Source organism: Sorex fumeus, unplaced genomic scaffold (genome assembly GCF_029834395.1).
Source record: "Sorex fumeus unplaced genomic scaffold, SorFum_2.1 ptg000098l, whole genome shotgun sequence".
Taxonomy (NCBI): Eukaryota; Metazoa; Chordata; class Mammalia; order Eulipotyphla; family Soricidae; genus Sorex; species Sorex fumeus.
Genome location: NW_026606155.1, coordinates 22,128,634 through 22,142,423, shown reverse-complemented (window position 1 = coordinate 22,142,423; position 13,790 = coordinate 22,128,634). Strand labels below are relative to the sequence as shown.

The 13,790-nt window shown below is 45.8% G+C and overlaps 2 protein-coding genes across 6 annotated transcripts in view; one reads left to right on the top strand and one right to left on the bottom strand.

The window, feature by feature from the left end:
- The window catches only part of ENTPD5 (ectonucleoside triphosphate diphosphohydrolase 5 (inactive)), a 30,211-nt gene extending 23,328 nt beyond the window's left edge, over positions 1 to 6,883 (bottom strand). For 2 of the 4 annotated variants that reach the window (XM_056133702.1, XM_056133704.1), the window contains exon 1: positions 475 to 684. The gene's annotated coding sequence lies outside the window, so the exon portion shown is untranslated. Of the gene's footprint in view, positions 1 to 474; positions 685 to 6,828 lie in introns of those variants that run through there. The other 2 variants (XM_056133703.1, XM_056133705.1) reach the window with 2 other exon arrangements.
- A 6,095-nt stretch (positions 6,884 to 12,978) lies between these two features.
- BBOF1 (basal body orientation factor 1) overlaps positions 12,979 to 13,790 on the top strand; it is a 42,102-nt gene continuing 41,290 nt past the window's right edge. For both annotated transcript variants that reach the window (XM_056134008.1, XM_056134007.1), the window contains exon 1: positions 12,979 to 13,040. In XM_056134008.1, coding sequence (XP_055989983.1) covers positions 12,979 to 13,040 — 62 coding nt within the window. The remainder of the gene's footprint in view (positions 13,041 to 13,790) is intronic.

Below are 13,790 nucleotides of genomic sequence, written 5' to 3'. Positions count from 1 at the left end.
TTTGAGAGAAAGCAAAAGATGAACTCATAAAATGCCCTTTTTCTCTCAATGCTTACTTCCTAACACCACTTCCAATCTCATTTTTAAGATTAGTCACTTCAAAGAAAGAATGACAATTTAAGAGCATAGATATGGCATCTTATTTTAAAGCTGACGCTGTGGGCCAGAGAAATAGTACAGCAGGTAGGACACTTGTTTTGCATGCGGTTGACCCAGGTTCAATCCCTAACACCACAACCACATTGGGTCCCTCAGGACTGAAGAAGCAACTCAGCAACTCAAACAGAGCTGACTTCTTTCCAAAAGAAGATTAATTACTCATTGGGAGATGACAATTCCAAACTTTCAAGGCAGGACTTTCTCTAAAAGTATCAACCATCTATATGCTGGTTAAAAAAAATAAGTTAGCTTTTTATAGACATCAGTATAGTCAAATTACTCCTTTCAGATTTGTTATTTCAGTCTCCTACTCACCCCCAACAAAGTTCCTTCTGGGATTCTTTTCTCTGGAATTGGTGGCAGCTAGTATCTGTCACTATCCCCAGCTCCTTTCAAGTCTTCTCAGTGTATCTTTGTCTCTGTAGTAAGTATTAAGCTTCCCCACTCAGCACTCCCAGAGCGTCACTCTGAAATCCTTTCTTCACGTCACCCAGTCTCAGAGAACCACAATTCCACTGACCTGGGCTCTGCTTGAGTACTCGCCTGTTCTTGTTTGTACCATTCCCAGTCAATCATTGCTTTCACTGTAGTTGCCTTTTGCTCTTTGCTCTTATTTCAGACCTTCTGAATCAAGTTCACTTGATGAACCACATTCACCTTTGTTCCACTTTGCAACTATCTGCTGAGTGTTTGCTAACTCACTGCTTTATTCTTCACTCCTCCCTTACCCGCCTTTTTGTCTGGATACACAGGATTGTCTGGTTCATCTACTTTTATGAGAGTTAAGATCCAAATGGTACAAAAGTTTCTTATATAGAACATCACTTGCTCAGGAATGAAATTCTGTATTCTTTCTCTCTCCTAATGAATGCCCTTATATTTAATAATGGGTTGTTTACAAATGCAAATATATAAGTATGATAACATTATTAATTCCCACTAGGTTATGATTTGCTTTTTCCCTTTCTTTCTTTTACTGCTGTTGTTGCAATGTCCAAGAGTTGCACACTTGGTTGCTATCTGCCAGAGGCAGCATATATTGTGGTGTTGGAGATTATGCCAGCAGTCCAAGCGGGAACTGCACTTAGGGATCCAGGCTGTGCCAGGGATCAAACTTACACATGCAAGGCAGGAGCTCTAGCAATCTCATAGATCTTGGGTTATTTTATTTTATTTTAATGTTACCCCAGAAGTTGAGAATGTAATAATATCCTGTAGTATATTCTACCCTTGAGAAGAATTAGAAAGCTAGGCACTGAATTGTTAAGTAAGCATTTAGTGAATGTCTAATATATACCAGACACTGCTATATTCTTAAAATAAAAAAAAGATTCAGACCAGCTCTTTCAAGGCCTTTGGTTTCTCATTAGACTACAACCAGCAGTTGTTAAGTACCTTGATTTAAGTTTTCTGAAATTTGCACAGGTTGTTACAAGAAAAAGGGCAAGTCACTTATCTTAGATTGGGAAAGAATGGAGACAGGAAGGGAGTGTGAAACTTCTCCAGGGATAAGATGCTGGAAAGTACTTAAACAGACATAGGAGTTAACTTGGAGATATACTACAAGAATTATGAGAACTTTAAGTATTAAGAGTTCATTAAGCCTAATTGGTGGCAGTTAATATACACTGGTGAAGATCGGGTGTTGGACATTGTATGACTAAAACCTAATTATGAACAACTTTGTAACTGTGTGTCTCATGGTGATTCAATTTAAAAAACTAAATTGAAAAAAAAGCACCAGAGCAATAGTACAGTGGATTGGGCACTTGCCTTGCAAGCAGCTGACCTGGATTCCTAGCAGCCCATAACGGTCCCTGCAGCATGCTGGGAATGATTCCTGAGTTCAAAGCCAGGAGTAACCCCTGAGCACTTCCAGGTATGGGCCTTCCCCCCCCCCAATTTTTTTTTAACAAAAGAGTTAATTATGCCTGAAAGAAATATAGAAATGTATCAAAATTAAGTGTGCAGTTAGAAAGGTGGTTCAGAGGCACTGAATCAAATTTCAAAAGTAGTGGTGAGACAAAACCAAAAATAAATGGAACATCATCAAATCAAAAAGTTTCTGCAAGCTGGAGAGATAGCATAAAGGGCAGGGTGCTTGCCTTGCACATAGCTAAATGGGTTGGATCCCTAGCACGACACACAGTCCCCTGAGCACTGCCAGGAGTAATCCCTGAGCAGTGAGCTAGGACTAAGCCCTAAGCACTACTGAATGTGGGCCTGAAAACAAAACTCTTAAACAGCCAGTATTGGTGGGATTATGGTGAGAAAGGAACCCTTATCTGCTGTTTCCACTGTTGGGAAAGTCATCTGGCCCAGTCTCAGTGAAAAACAACATGGAGAACTCTCAAAAAAAAAAAAAAACCAAAACAGAATAGAACATGCAATAGCCACCACTTCTTGGCATCTATTCCTCCCACCCCCCCTCCTGCCCCCCCCCCAAAGAAACCTCTCCAAAACGCCACAGTAATTCAAAAGGATGTATGCATGTCTGTGTTCATCACAGTGCTTAGCCCATTAGTTATGAATCTGTGTTCATCACAGTGCTTAACACATTAGTTAAGATATGAATTTCTTCTGGAGGGGGCACACCTGGCGACGCTCAGGGCTTACCTCTGACTCTGTATCCAGGTGTCACTTCTGGCAGACTCAGGGGACTATATATGATGGGGATAAAACCCAGGTTGGTTGTGTACAAAGCAAGCACCCTGCCTACTGTACTATAACTGTGGTCCCTCGCCAAAATACTGAAACAACCCAAATGCCCAACTACAGAAGAATGGATCGGGGCTGGAGCTATAGTACAGAGAGTAGGGCATTTGACTTGCACACGGCCAACCTGGGTTCGATCCCCAGCATCTCATATGGTCCTCCAAGCACCACCAGGAGTAATTCCTGAGTGCAGAGCCAGGTGTAACCCCTGTGCATCGCCAGGTATGACCCAAAAAAAGGAAAAACAAAAGTAGTAGTTGTGGTCTACACAATGGACTACTATGTAGCTCTCAGAAATGATAAAATCATGCAGTTTTCTATGCCATGGATGGAACTAGAGGATATCATGCTGAGTGAAGTCAAGAGAAAAGCGATAGAAACAGAATGATTTCTCTCATATGTGAGACTTAAACATATACAGCAAGGGAGTAACAATGGGCCAAAGGGAACACTACAGGAGAACTGATCCATACAACCAAGTTTAGGAGGGTAGAGTGAAAGGGAGAGGTGTTGGCCTCTTTGGGGTAGGGAGGTGGGGACACTTGTGATGGTTGTGGTGCATGGGAAATCATCATAAATAGTATAATAAATCACAGAACCTCAACCCGTAAAAAAAAAGAGTAGTCAGGGGTGGGAGAGAGTTCACAGGGCTGGACTGCATGCAAGAGGCTGTTTTTTTTTGTTTTTTTTTTTTTGGTTTTTTTTTGTTCATGTGCTACCTGGCAGTGCTCAGAGCTTAATCCTGGCCTTATGCTCAGAGATTATTGATTTTAATAAAATTAAAAATAGAAAAATAAAATACGAAGACAGCATGAAATGTAACTACAATAAAAAATTTAAACAAGAGCTAGGGAGGTGGGACACACAAAAGAATTAAACAATAAGTTGGACTATCAAAATGGGTTAGCCAAACAAAGTAAAAGCAAGATGGTTCTAATAAAGAAAGATCAGGACAGATTTCAGCACCATGAGCTTTGGGAATATAGCATGGGACTTAGATGCCCAATACCAAGGAGTAGAGCCCTGGAATGCTTTTGCTTTTCTATTTGAAAGTCATCTAAGGTGATGAAAAAAATGACATCTTTTGTATTTTCAAGGCCAAATCTCAGTCCAAAATATGTTAACACATCAATAATTTTGTCCTGAATGGACCTGGGACCATTAGGCCAATGTTTATCTGCAGACAAAAGCACTGGGGCACAGAGAATTTCATTTCCCAGAGACTTACTGGGATTATATTACACTGCCAACTCTTCATTCTCCCTCCAAACCACTGTATGAATAGGACTGCTTATTTCAGAAAATCTATTTACTCACATACTAACTTATTCAATTTGCAGTTCCAGAAATTACTTAATGGTTGCCCAATAGTTCTTACAAGTGTAGTTACTGGGCCAGAGCCGTAATACAGTAGGTAAATAAAATGGATCAGCATGCAACAGTTACAATGTTCTGACATGTCAAAGCAAAACATGAATAATTCCTGTTAGAAGCATCAAAGAAGAACCTGTGAAAGAGGTGGCCTCTGAAGGACCCAAAGAGGGGATTTAGAACAGGAAAGAATACTTGTCAGGAAAAACATGAATCAAGACATACATATAGAAATGGGAAGGGGGAGTTCTGGGAAACAGATCAGTTTGATCAACTAACTGCAAGAGAAAATAAACTTAAAAAGGCAAACTGAGGTTAGAAACAACAAAACAGCAGGTTCCAAATAAGGAGTTAAGACTATTCTGGGGCCAAGGAGTGGGGAGATGACTCTGGGGCCAGAGTAATAATCCAGTGGATAGAGCGCTTGCTTTGCACACAGCCATCCCAAGTTTGACCCCTGGCATCCCATATGGTCCCCCGAATCCACCAGGAGTAATTCCTGAGTGAAGAGTCAGAAGTAACCCTTGAGCACTGTGGCCCAAAAACCAAAAAGGGGGGGAAAAAGTCTTCTGCAGGTGGTGTGAATCAATAAAGATTTTGAACAAGGAAATGTTATAGACTTGAATCTAGCCATTGCATGTAAAACAGATCGGGAGAAGGAAGCTCTGGTGGGCAGGTGAGCTCCAGTCCATTGTATAACTCTCCAAATGTTTACTGATTCCTACTAAGTACGTGGTGTCAATAAATTAAAGGTGAATTATACTGACATTTTAATTCAAGATGTACAGAATCTGGCAGAGCTGGCATATATAAATAACCAGGCCTGCGACAGAGAGATAGCTCAATGGGCTGAATTCATACTTTGCATATAAGAAGCTGAGGTTCAGTCCTCAAGATCACAAGGTCCCTCAAGCACCACCAGAAGCAAGTCCCCTGGTGAGCAAGGGACACCCTCAGCATCACTGAGTGTGGCCCAACAAACAAAAACCAAATAACCACACCTTTAAAAAATAATCATAAAAGGTTAAGGAGAAAGAGAGCTCTATGGGCTAGAGTGCAAGACTGGCATACAGGAGGCCCAGGATCCCACGGTCCCTTGAGCATGGCCAGGGGCAACTCCCACGGAGTCAGGAGCCTGTAGTCCCTGAGCACTCCCTGAAGTGGCTCCAAAACAAAAATAATTACTCCAAATAAAGGTAATCATAAAAGTTCTAGCGGCTGGATAGGTAGTAGAGCAGGTAGGGTACTTGCCTTGCATGTAGCAGACCTGGGTTTGATACCTAGCACCCCACCATCCGCAGAGCCCTGTCAGGAGTGACCCCTGAGCACAGAGTCAGGAGTAAGCACTGAGCACTGCCTAATGTGCCTCTCCCCCAAAAAAATATTTTTTCAAAGTGAAATTTTCTGGTTTAGTGTCATGATGATTCTATTTTCCTTTAAATTTAGGACGTTTCCAGTGGCGACAGGTCTGTAGGACTGTTTGCCTCTTGCCACTAAATAGTCTGAGACTGCTATGCCATGCTTTTTTGTTTTGGAGAAACACCCAGCAGGGCCAGGGGCTATTCCTAGTATGGTGCTTAATAGTGCTCAGGGAACAGGTGGTGCCAGGGATTAAACCTGGCCTCCCACATGGACCATACATACTAGTCCTTTAAGGTATATCTGCCCAGTTCCAGTTAAGTTGTTTGAGATTATTTTCCTCAGTATCAAGCTATTTTTAATTACCAGTTCTATACACATACCTTCAATAAGCTGCTTTCACCTAGTTTAATTTTGGGGGAGATTTGTGCCATACCCAGGCCTGGTAGGCATAAACCCCCAGATGTAGTAGGCAGCCAGAGTGCTATGGATCACATCCCAACCTCCTGCACACAAAGCATGTGCTTAGTTATTGAGCTAAGCCACTCCTAGTTAAACATCTGGGTGCCAGAGAGTCCAAGGGTTAAGGCACTTATCTTGCATGTGGCAGTCCCTGGTTGGATTTGCAGCACAAGAGTCCCTCAAGTACTACAGAGAGTAGTACCCACACTCTGCCTGCCAGATGTGGTACCAACCTCTTTCTGCAATCCCACTGCACTGTAGCACTGCCTTGTCCTCCAGTTGTTCATCGATTTGCTCGAGCAGGACCAGTAACGTCTCCATTGTGAGACTTGTTATTACTGTTTTTGGCATATCGAATACGCCATGGAGAGCTTGTCAGACTCTGCCATATGGAGTGGGGGGAGGCGGGGGGATACTCTCAGTAGCTTGCCAGGCTCGCCGAGAGGGATAGAGGAATTGAACCAGGGTTGGCCGCATGCAAGACAAACGCCCTACCCGCTGTGCTATTGCTCCAGCCCACCCCACCCCCCAAAAAATTTAAATTAAAAAAAATTGTGCAACCATAATTCAGTGGACCATAATTATTATAATTTTATGTCAGTTATTGCTAATGAGGTCCTCTTTCCAATAAAGTATTATGGATAGAATTTTAGTGAAGCATAGATCTTTTTAATTTACTTTAAGCTCTTATCTAGAAATAATGAAACAGAATTTACAGAAATCTGTCCTTTGGAAAAATGTTACTTTAGATAGGCTACTCACCAGTTTTTTTCTCTTCCTTTTGAACTTTCTCTTTTGTTTCCTTCAATTACTATGTCACCTTTTTTAACCTGCAGAAGATAGACAATAGTAAGAAAAGTCCTCTTTTCAGTAATCTAATTTTGATGCAGATATATCTTTATCAGTTTTTTTTACCAATTTTTTTTATCTTTATCAATATCCCCAGGCTTTGAATAACAAAATCTTCAAGTTCTAATAAATCTTTTTCTATTTCTTTTATTTTTTAAGTGGGTTTTGGGTCACATTCAGCATGTGGTGGGGAAGGATAGGGCATTCCTAGTATTACTGAGGGGACATGTGGGACCAGGGACAGAATCTGAATTTGCCTCATACTAAGGATGCACTCAGTCCATAGAGCTAGCTTGCTGGCTTCCAAAGTAGCATCCCTAGGCTCCTTTCCACACTTTCTTCTCAAACTATAACTCAAGTCATTCTTATAAAATCACTTTTTTAGGGACCAGAGAAATTATACAGTGAATAAGGTAACTGCCTTGCACAAGACTGACAAAGGTTCAATCTCTAGGACCGCATATAGTCCCCCAAGCACTGCTAGGAGTTGGGGTATTTGGGTGTATTTTTTTAATTTAAAATAAAAATTGATTTATTGGCACTTGTGAAAATATCATATAATCATTTATATGATCTACTTGGCTGGTAGGAAAGAACACATTCCAGTAAGAAACAGGGCATACTGTTTTTCTGCTGCTCAAATATTTTTATCTGGGGATATCTACAATGCTGGCAGGGAGATAGGCCAGTGAGGGCCTTGCCTCCAGCCACAGAGGATGAAAGAAGAATAAAAGGGAACAGGCAGCAATGAGTACAGAACAGAAGTACCTGGGATAAGGCAAGGTATGGAGCGGGGGACATGGAGAAAGCAGAGGAGAATAGCATTTGCTAGGGGCTGACACCATGAGTCTGGACCTCAGTGGGCATCCTCCTGGGAACATGCCCAATGGAGGGTCACCGAGCAAGAGAAGGTCACTGTCACTTGATATCTAGTGTCAGGGAAGGGAGGCTGCTGTATCCCTGGTCAGCTACTGAGCCCTAGCCACCGAGTCCCTGAGGCAAGCCAGAAGTAAGCCCAGAGCACTTCTGAGTGTGGCCCAAAACCAACCAAACAAAAGAGGCAAATAGAGAATGGTAAAGAAATCACATAATCAGAGATGATGGGCCAGAGAGATATAGTACAGCAGGTATGGCAATTGCCTTGCAAGTAGCCAACCTGGATTTGACCCCCAGGATCCCATATGGTGCCCCAAGCCCTCAAGGAGTGATCCCTAAGCACAGACCCAGGAATAAGCTCTGAGCACCCCCAAGTATGGTCCCCAAACCAAAACCAACCAACCCAGAGATAAGATTGTACAACACCTCTTTGGATCCTGTCTGAAGTCACAAGAGGCAGGAGAAAGAAAAGTTAGCATCCATTTGGCAAAAGACAGAGAACGCTGTTCACAAAACCAAACAAACCCACAGGAGTATAGAAAGACTATCTACAGGTTTTAGCTAACAGAGATATTACCTTACATCAAGATACTTGCCATAGAACCATAAAGATCTTGTCTGCATGAGGACTCAGCAAAGAAATTCCACATTTCTACGTTGACCAGGAACTATACAAACTGGGGAGGGGTGGGGGATTACAAAACGAAGTCAAAAATAAGCTCTGTGTGGCTTACTTCAAGTTTAAAAGTATTAGCATTCTAAGCAACAAAGCAAATTTATTATCAAACCAAGTAATCCCTGAAATTTCATAATACAATCGCAGACCAGAACTTATGGAAAGAACTGCTATAGCAACTTCTTACACACATCTGTATCACCTGTCCTCCCGTTGTTCATCGATTTGCTGGATCAGGTGCCAGTAACGTCTCCATTCATCCCAGCCCTGAGATTTTAGCAGCCTCTCCTTACTCATCCTTCCCGATGCTGCCATATTGGAGGCTCTTTCGAGGGTCAGGGGAATGAGGCCCGTTTTTGATACTGTTTTTGGCATATCGAATATGCCACAGGTAGCTTGCCAGGCTCTGCCGTGCAGGCGGGATACCCTTGGTAGCTTGTTGGGCTCTCCAAGAGGGACGGAGGCTTTTGGGGCGACCTCTAATCACTTTTACAGGTGTTCCCGGAATACAAAATAAATTATGTAGGACCTGCTTTGGGGGCAGGCTTGAGTGGGGGTGGGAAAATTCAAAGTAACCATCAGTTACTTCTTAATAACCATTAGTTGAATAACACTATCTGAAACAGGCCATAATTAAGATCTGGATTCAAAAATTAAAAACCCACAAACTCTTCAGAAGCTACTGAAAATAAGACCATTTCCTCTGTCTTCCTGCCAAAGTCTACCACAAATAACTCATATGCCAAACTCTTTATTTTTTGGGGGGGGGAGCCATACTTGGCAGTGTTCAGGGCTTACTCCTGATTCTACACTGAGGGATCACTCCTGGCAGAGCTCAGGGACCCATTTGGGGTGCTGGGGACCAAACCTGGGCTGACAAATGTATAAGACAAGCGCCCAACCTGTATACTATCTTTTCAACCCCTCATATGCTGAACTCATATGCTGAACAAAAATATGAAAAAAAATTTTTTTTTAATTTTTTATGAAGTTGTTCACAATATTTGATTAAATTTAATATTCAAACACCAATCCCACCACCATTACACCTTCCCACCACATTTCAGATGTTTCCATCCTGAACCCCAAACTCTGCTCTCATAGAACCAAAATGATTTATTCTGTATTGCTTGTTATGAATAATCTGCTAAAAACAATCCAAAAAAGGTTTCTTAGAGGAAAGTGTGTGAACATTGTTGGATTTCACCCAGGAGCCAGTAACGCCTTTTCCCCCTAAAATTGGTTCCCTTCTACTCTAAACCCCATCATATGTGGTGTTCTACTCTTGGTATATTAATGGTGTAAAATATGAGATGTTGCATGGCCACGAATGCAGCCGCACATGCTGAACTCTTAATCAGAAATCTTTGCTTAGATTTTTCAAAGACAACTGAGTCTCAGAAGACACATCTGCACTGGAATTTATTGGCCACCCTGGCACCCACCAGTCCGCAAGTTTTAAAAATTAGACTTCTCGGAGGGCTGGAGTGATAGTACAGCGGGTAGGGCGTTTGCCTTGCACGCGGCCAACCCGGGTTTGATCCCCGGCATTCCATATGGTCCCCCAAGCACCACCACGAGTAATTCCTGAGTGCAAAGCCAGGAGTAACCTCTGAGCATTGCTGGGTGTAACCCAAAAAGCAAAAAAAAAAAAAAAATAGACTTCTCTGTTGTCTATATAAACTGCTTATGAGCATGTAGGTAAGATGACTCTTCAAACCTATCAACTTGTTGCCAATAAAGGTCTTTGCTGGGTGCAAAGCCAGTAGGGTGCTTCAGCAACTGACCTGTTTTAGATTCTGGCATTCCATCAAGTCCCCAAGCCCTACCATGAGTGAGCTCCACCAATGGTGGTGCGGTTACACTCAGCACTGCTGAGAGTGGCCAAAAAAAAAAAAAAAAAAAACTAATTTAAAAAAGAAAAAGCTGGGGCTGGAGAGATAGCACAGCGGGTAGGGCGTTTGCCTTGCCTTGCACATGGCCGACCCGGGTTCGATTCCCAGCATCCCATATGGTCCCCTGAGCACCGCCAGGAGTAACTCCTAAGTGCAGAGCCAGGAGTAAGCTCTGTGCATCGCCGGGTGTGACCCAAAAAGGAAAAAAAAAGAAAGAAAAAGCTCTTTCCCTACCTTCTATCTCGTATCTCCATTGCATTGATACAGCCAATTTAAAACCCAAATCTCTGAACATACCTAATTCTTTGGCAATGAAACCAGAGATTGAGAAAGTCATAGATTCTAAAGCTGTTTCTATATGGTATAAGTCTAAGCATTTCTCTGGGCCAAAGTCTTGTCACGAAATTACTTACAAAACAGGCCTAAAGATCAACATCTGAAACCATAAAACTTGTCTAGATAAGACTTCTCTCAAAGCTGAAAAATGATAGTTATCTCCATCGCACCTTTCCCCCAAAAGCTTAACACTGGCTTTACTTAGTTTTTTTGAGTAAGGCAATGTGCCTCAGGGGACTAGCTTTCAAGAAGACTTGTTCTGGTGCCTATTGGTCTGCAATCCACCCTTTCTAAAAATGTGCTTCTCTGGGTTATTTTTCAGGTTACATTCAGCGGTGCTCAGGGATTACTCCTAGCAGGCTCAGGCACCAAGTAGGGTGCCAACTTCTGAACTCAGCACGTTAGCAAGTGCCTTACCTGCTGTACTCTCAGGCCCAATTCTGTTCTCTTTTCCTGTAAAAACCACTCCTCCTTACCATGCAAACATGGAGGCTCCATGAGGACAAGTGTGCCATTTTCCAACCTGCCAGCCTGCTGCCATTGAAGCTTTTTTTTTGGTTTGTTTCTGGACCACACCCGGTGGTGCTCAAGGCTTACTCCTGGCTCTACACTCAGGAATCACTCCTGAGTGGGACTTGGGGGACCATCTAGGATGCCAGGGATCAAACCCAGTTTGGCCAAATAAGGGAAGCACCCTACCTGCTGTTCTACCTCCGGACCCATCACGCGTCTCTTGATTGATGGGGTCCCCTAGCAGCCATCAAACGGGGCCTTCAAAACTCAAATTTGGAGAGCCAGCCAGAAGTGTTTGTGTACAATTCCCAGATCCGGTAAACTTGCTTTTAAGGGGGGAAAAAAATAAGTTTGCTGGGGGGGGGGCGGCGGCAGGGGATGGTTGAGTGTAGGGGTGTTAAGGATGGAACTGTCTCTAGATAAAACGCAAAGAGAGGCTCAACAATGATGTTTTATTTTGCTGCACGCAAGGTGAAGAGCCTCCTTTCTCTCCGGCCCCAACAGTGACGTTTTATTTATTTTTAATAACTGACTTTTAGGTTTTGAACCACAACTGGCAGTGATGCTCAGGGTTTCACTCCAGGCTTTGTACAGGGGGGATCACACCTGGCGGTTGCTTAGGGGAGAGGGACCATATGGGATGCCGGAGATGGAATCCGGGTCGGCCCCGTGCAAGGCAAACAAACACCCCTCCCTGCTGGACTATCTGCTCGGGGGCCCCGGAATAGTCTTTCTGAAAAAAACGTGAATTCCAGAGGAAGTGGGAGTTGGTAAAGCCCGAGCTCCCATCCCCAATCTCCTAAATCTTGGCGACCCCGCCCCCCCCCCCCCCCCCCTACACACACACACACCCTTCCTCCGTCCTGACTCAAGGGCGCCCGGGAGGAAGCGCATCCTCCCAGAACTCCTCCGAAAAGGACTTCTCGGAGAGCCCGGAGACAGCGCCGCGGGTCGCCGAGGCCGAGGCCGACGCCGCCTTTGCGCTGCACACTAGGGGCAGCACACGGGGCTGCGGGTGCGAGGCGCAAACGGGCAGACGCGGGGCGGGCGGCGGGGTCACCCGGGGCGGCCCGGGCCCGCGGCGGGCAGCAGCCTCGTCCGCCCGAGCCACCCGCCTCACCCACGCCGCTGCCGCCCGCGGGGAAGCGCCTCCGGGCCCGACACCGACGAGCGGGCGAGGGACCCTCGAGAAAGCGGGAGGCGGCGGCGGCGGCGCAACCGGGCAGCGCGGGCCACGGCGAAGCGTGAGGGAAGCGCAGGAAGCGCGAGCGAGACGCAACGCGGCGCGGGGCCCGCGGGGGCGGCGCTCGGACGGGCCGGGAGGGCAGCGCCGGCCGAGCGCGCCTCCTGAGACGAGGCCGGGACGCCCCGACGGTGCCCGCTCGCCCCTGCCCCGCGCCCGACCCGCGCCGACCTCCCCGCCCGTCAAGCTCGTCCCCGCGGCGGTCGCGGGCGCCTCGGCCGCTCACACACACAGACACACACACTCACCGTGCGCGCGCCGCCCCGGCGCGGCCGCCCGCCGCCCTCGGCGCGATCCCGCCCCGCCCCGCCTCGCCCCGCCCCCAGCTCCGGCCCCGCCGCTGGGCCCGGCGGCGGCGGCGGCGGCGGAGGTGGCGCCACGTCACACGCGCGTGCGCTCTCGGCGCGCCCGCAACGGGCCCGGGCGGAACGTTACCCACTTGGCGTCCTGGTTTCCTTAGAAACGGGCCTGGGCTGGGCTCTGGTGGCTGAGAGGTCTCCACGACAACCCGTGGGGCGGGCTAGATGCCGTTAAAGGGGAGGAGAAAAGACAAGAACAAGAAGAAGAACAAGAGAAAAGAACAGAAGTGAGGACCAGCCCTCTCGCTGCATCAGCCTTCTGGGATTCGAGACTGGCGCCACTCCTGGGCTCTGACACTGAGATGGGGGGAACGGGGAGGAGTGTGTGTGTGTGTGTGTGTGTGTGTGTGTGTGTGTGTGTGTGTCACTGAGATGGGGGATGGGGAGGAGACGTGTGTGTGTGTGTGTGTGTGTGTGTGTGTGTGTGTGTGTGTGAGCTTTTCCATGCTTACTAGAAGTTCTTTTGGGATAGCTCTGCACAGTCAGGGCTGCAAGTTGAAGACGATGATTTTTGCCCTGGAAGGATGATTTAGCCACTGTTGGGCTCTGACACTGAGATGGGGGAAACCGGGAGGGGATGAGTATATGTGTGTGTGTGTGGGGGGGTGTCTGTGTGTGAGAGGGGGGTAGAGAGAAAGAAAGAGTGAGAGAGAGAGAGAGAGAGAGAGAGAGCTCCATCCTTACTGAAAGTTCTTCTTTTGGGATAGCTCTGCACAGTCAGGGCTACAGGTTGAAGATGATGATTTTAGCCCCTGAAGACTGATTTTAGCACCCAGAGGACATTTGGCAAAATCTGGCTACATTTTTTTATAATCACATGAGAATGTATGCTGTGGGCATCTAGTGGGTACAGACCAAGAATGCTTTGATTTGGGGTCAGAGTGAGTGTCTAGGTTCTTACTCCTGGCTCTGTGCTCAGGGATTATTCCTGGCAGGCTCAGGGTACCTACCATACAGCAGTGTCAGGATTGAACCCA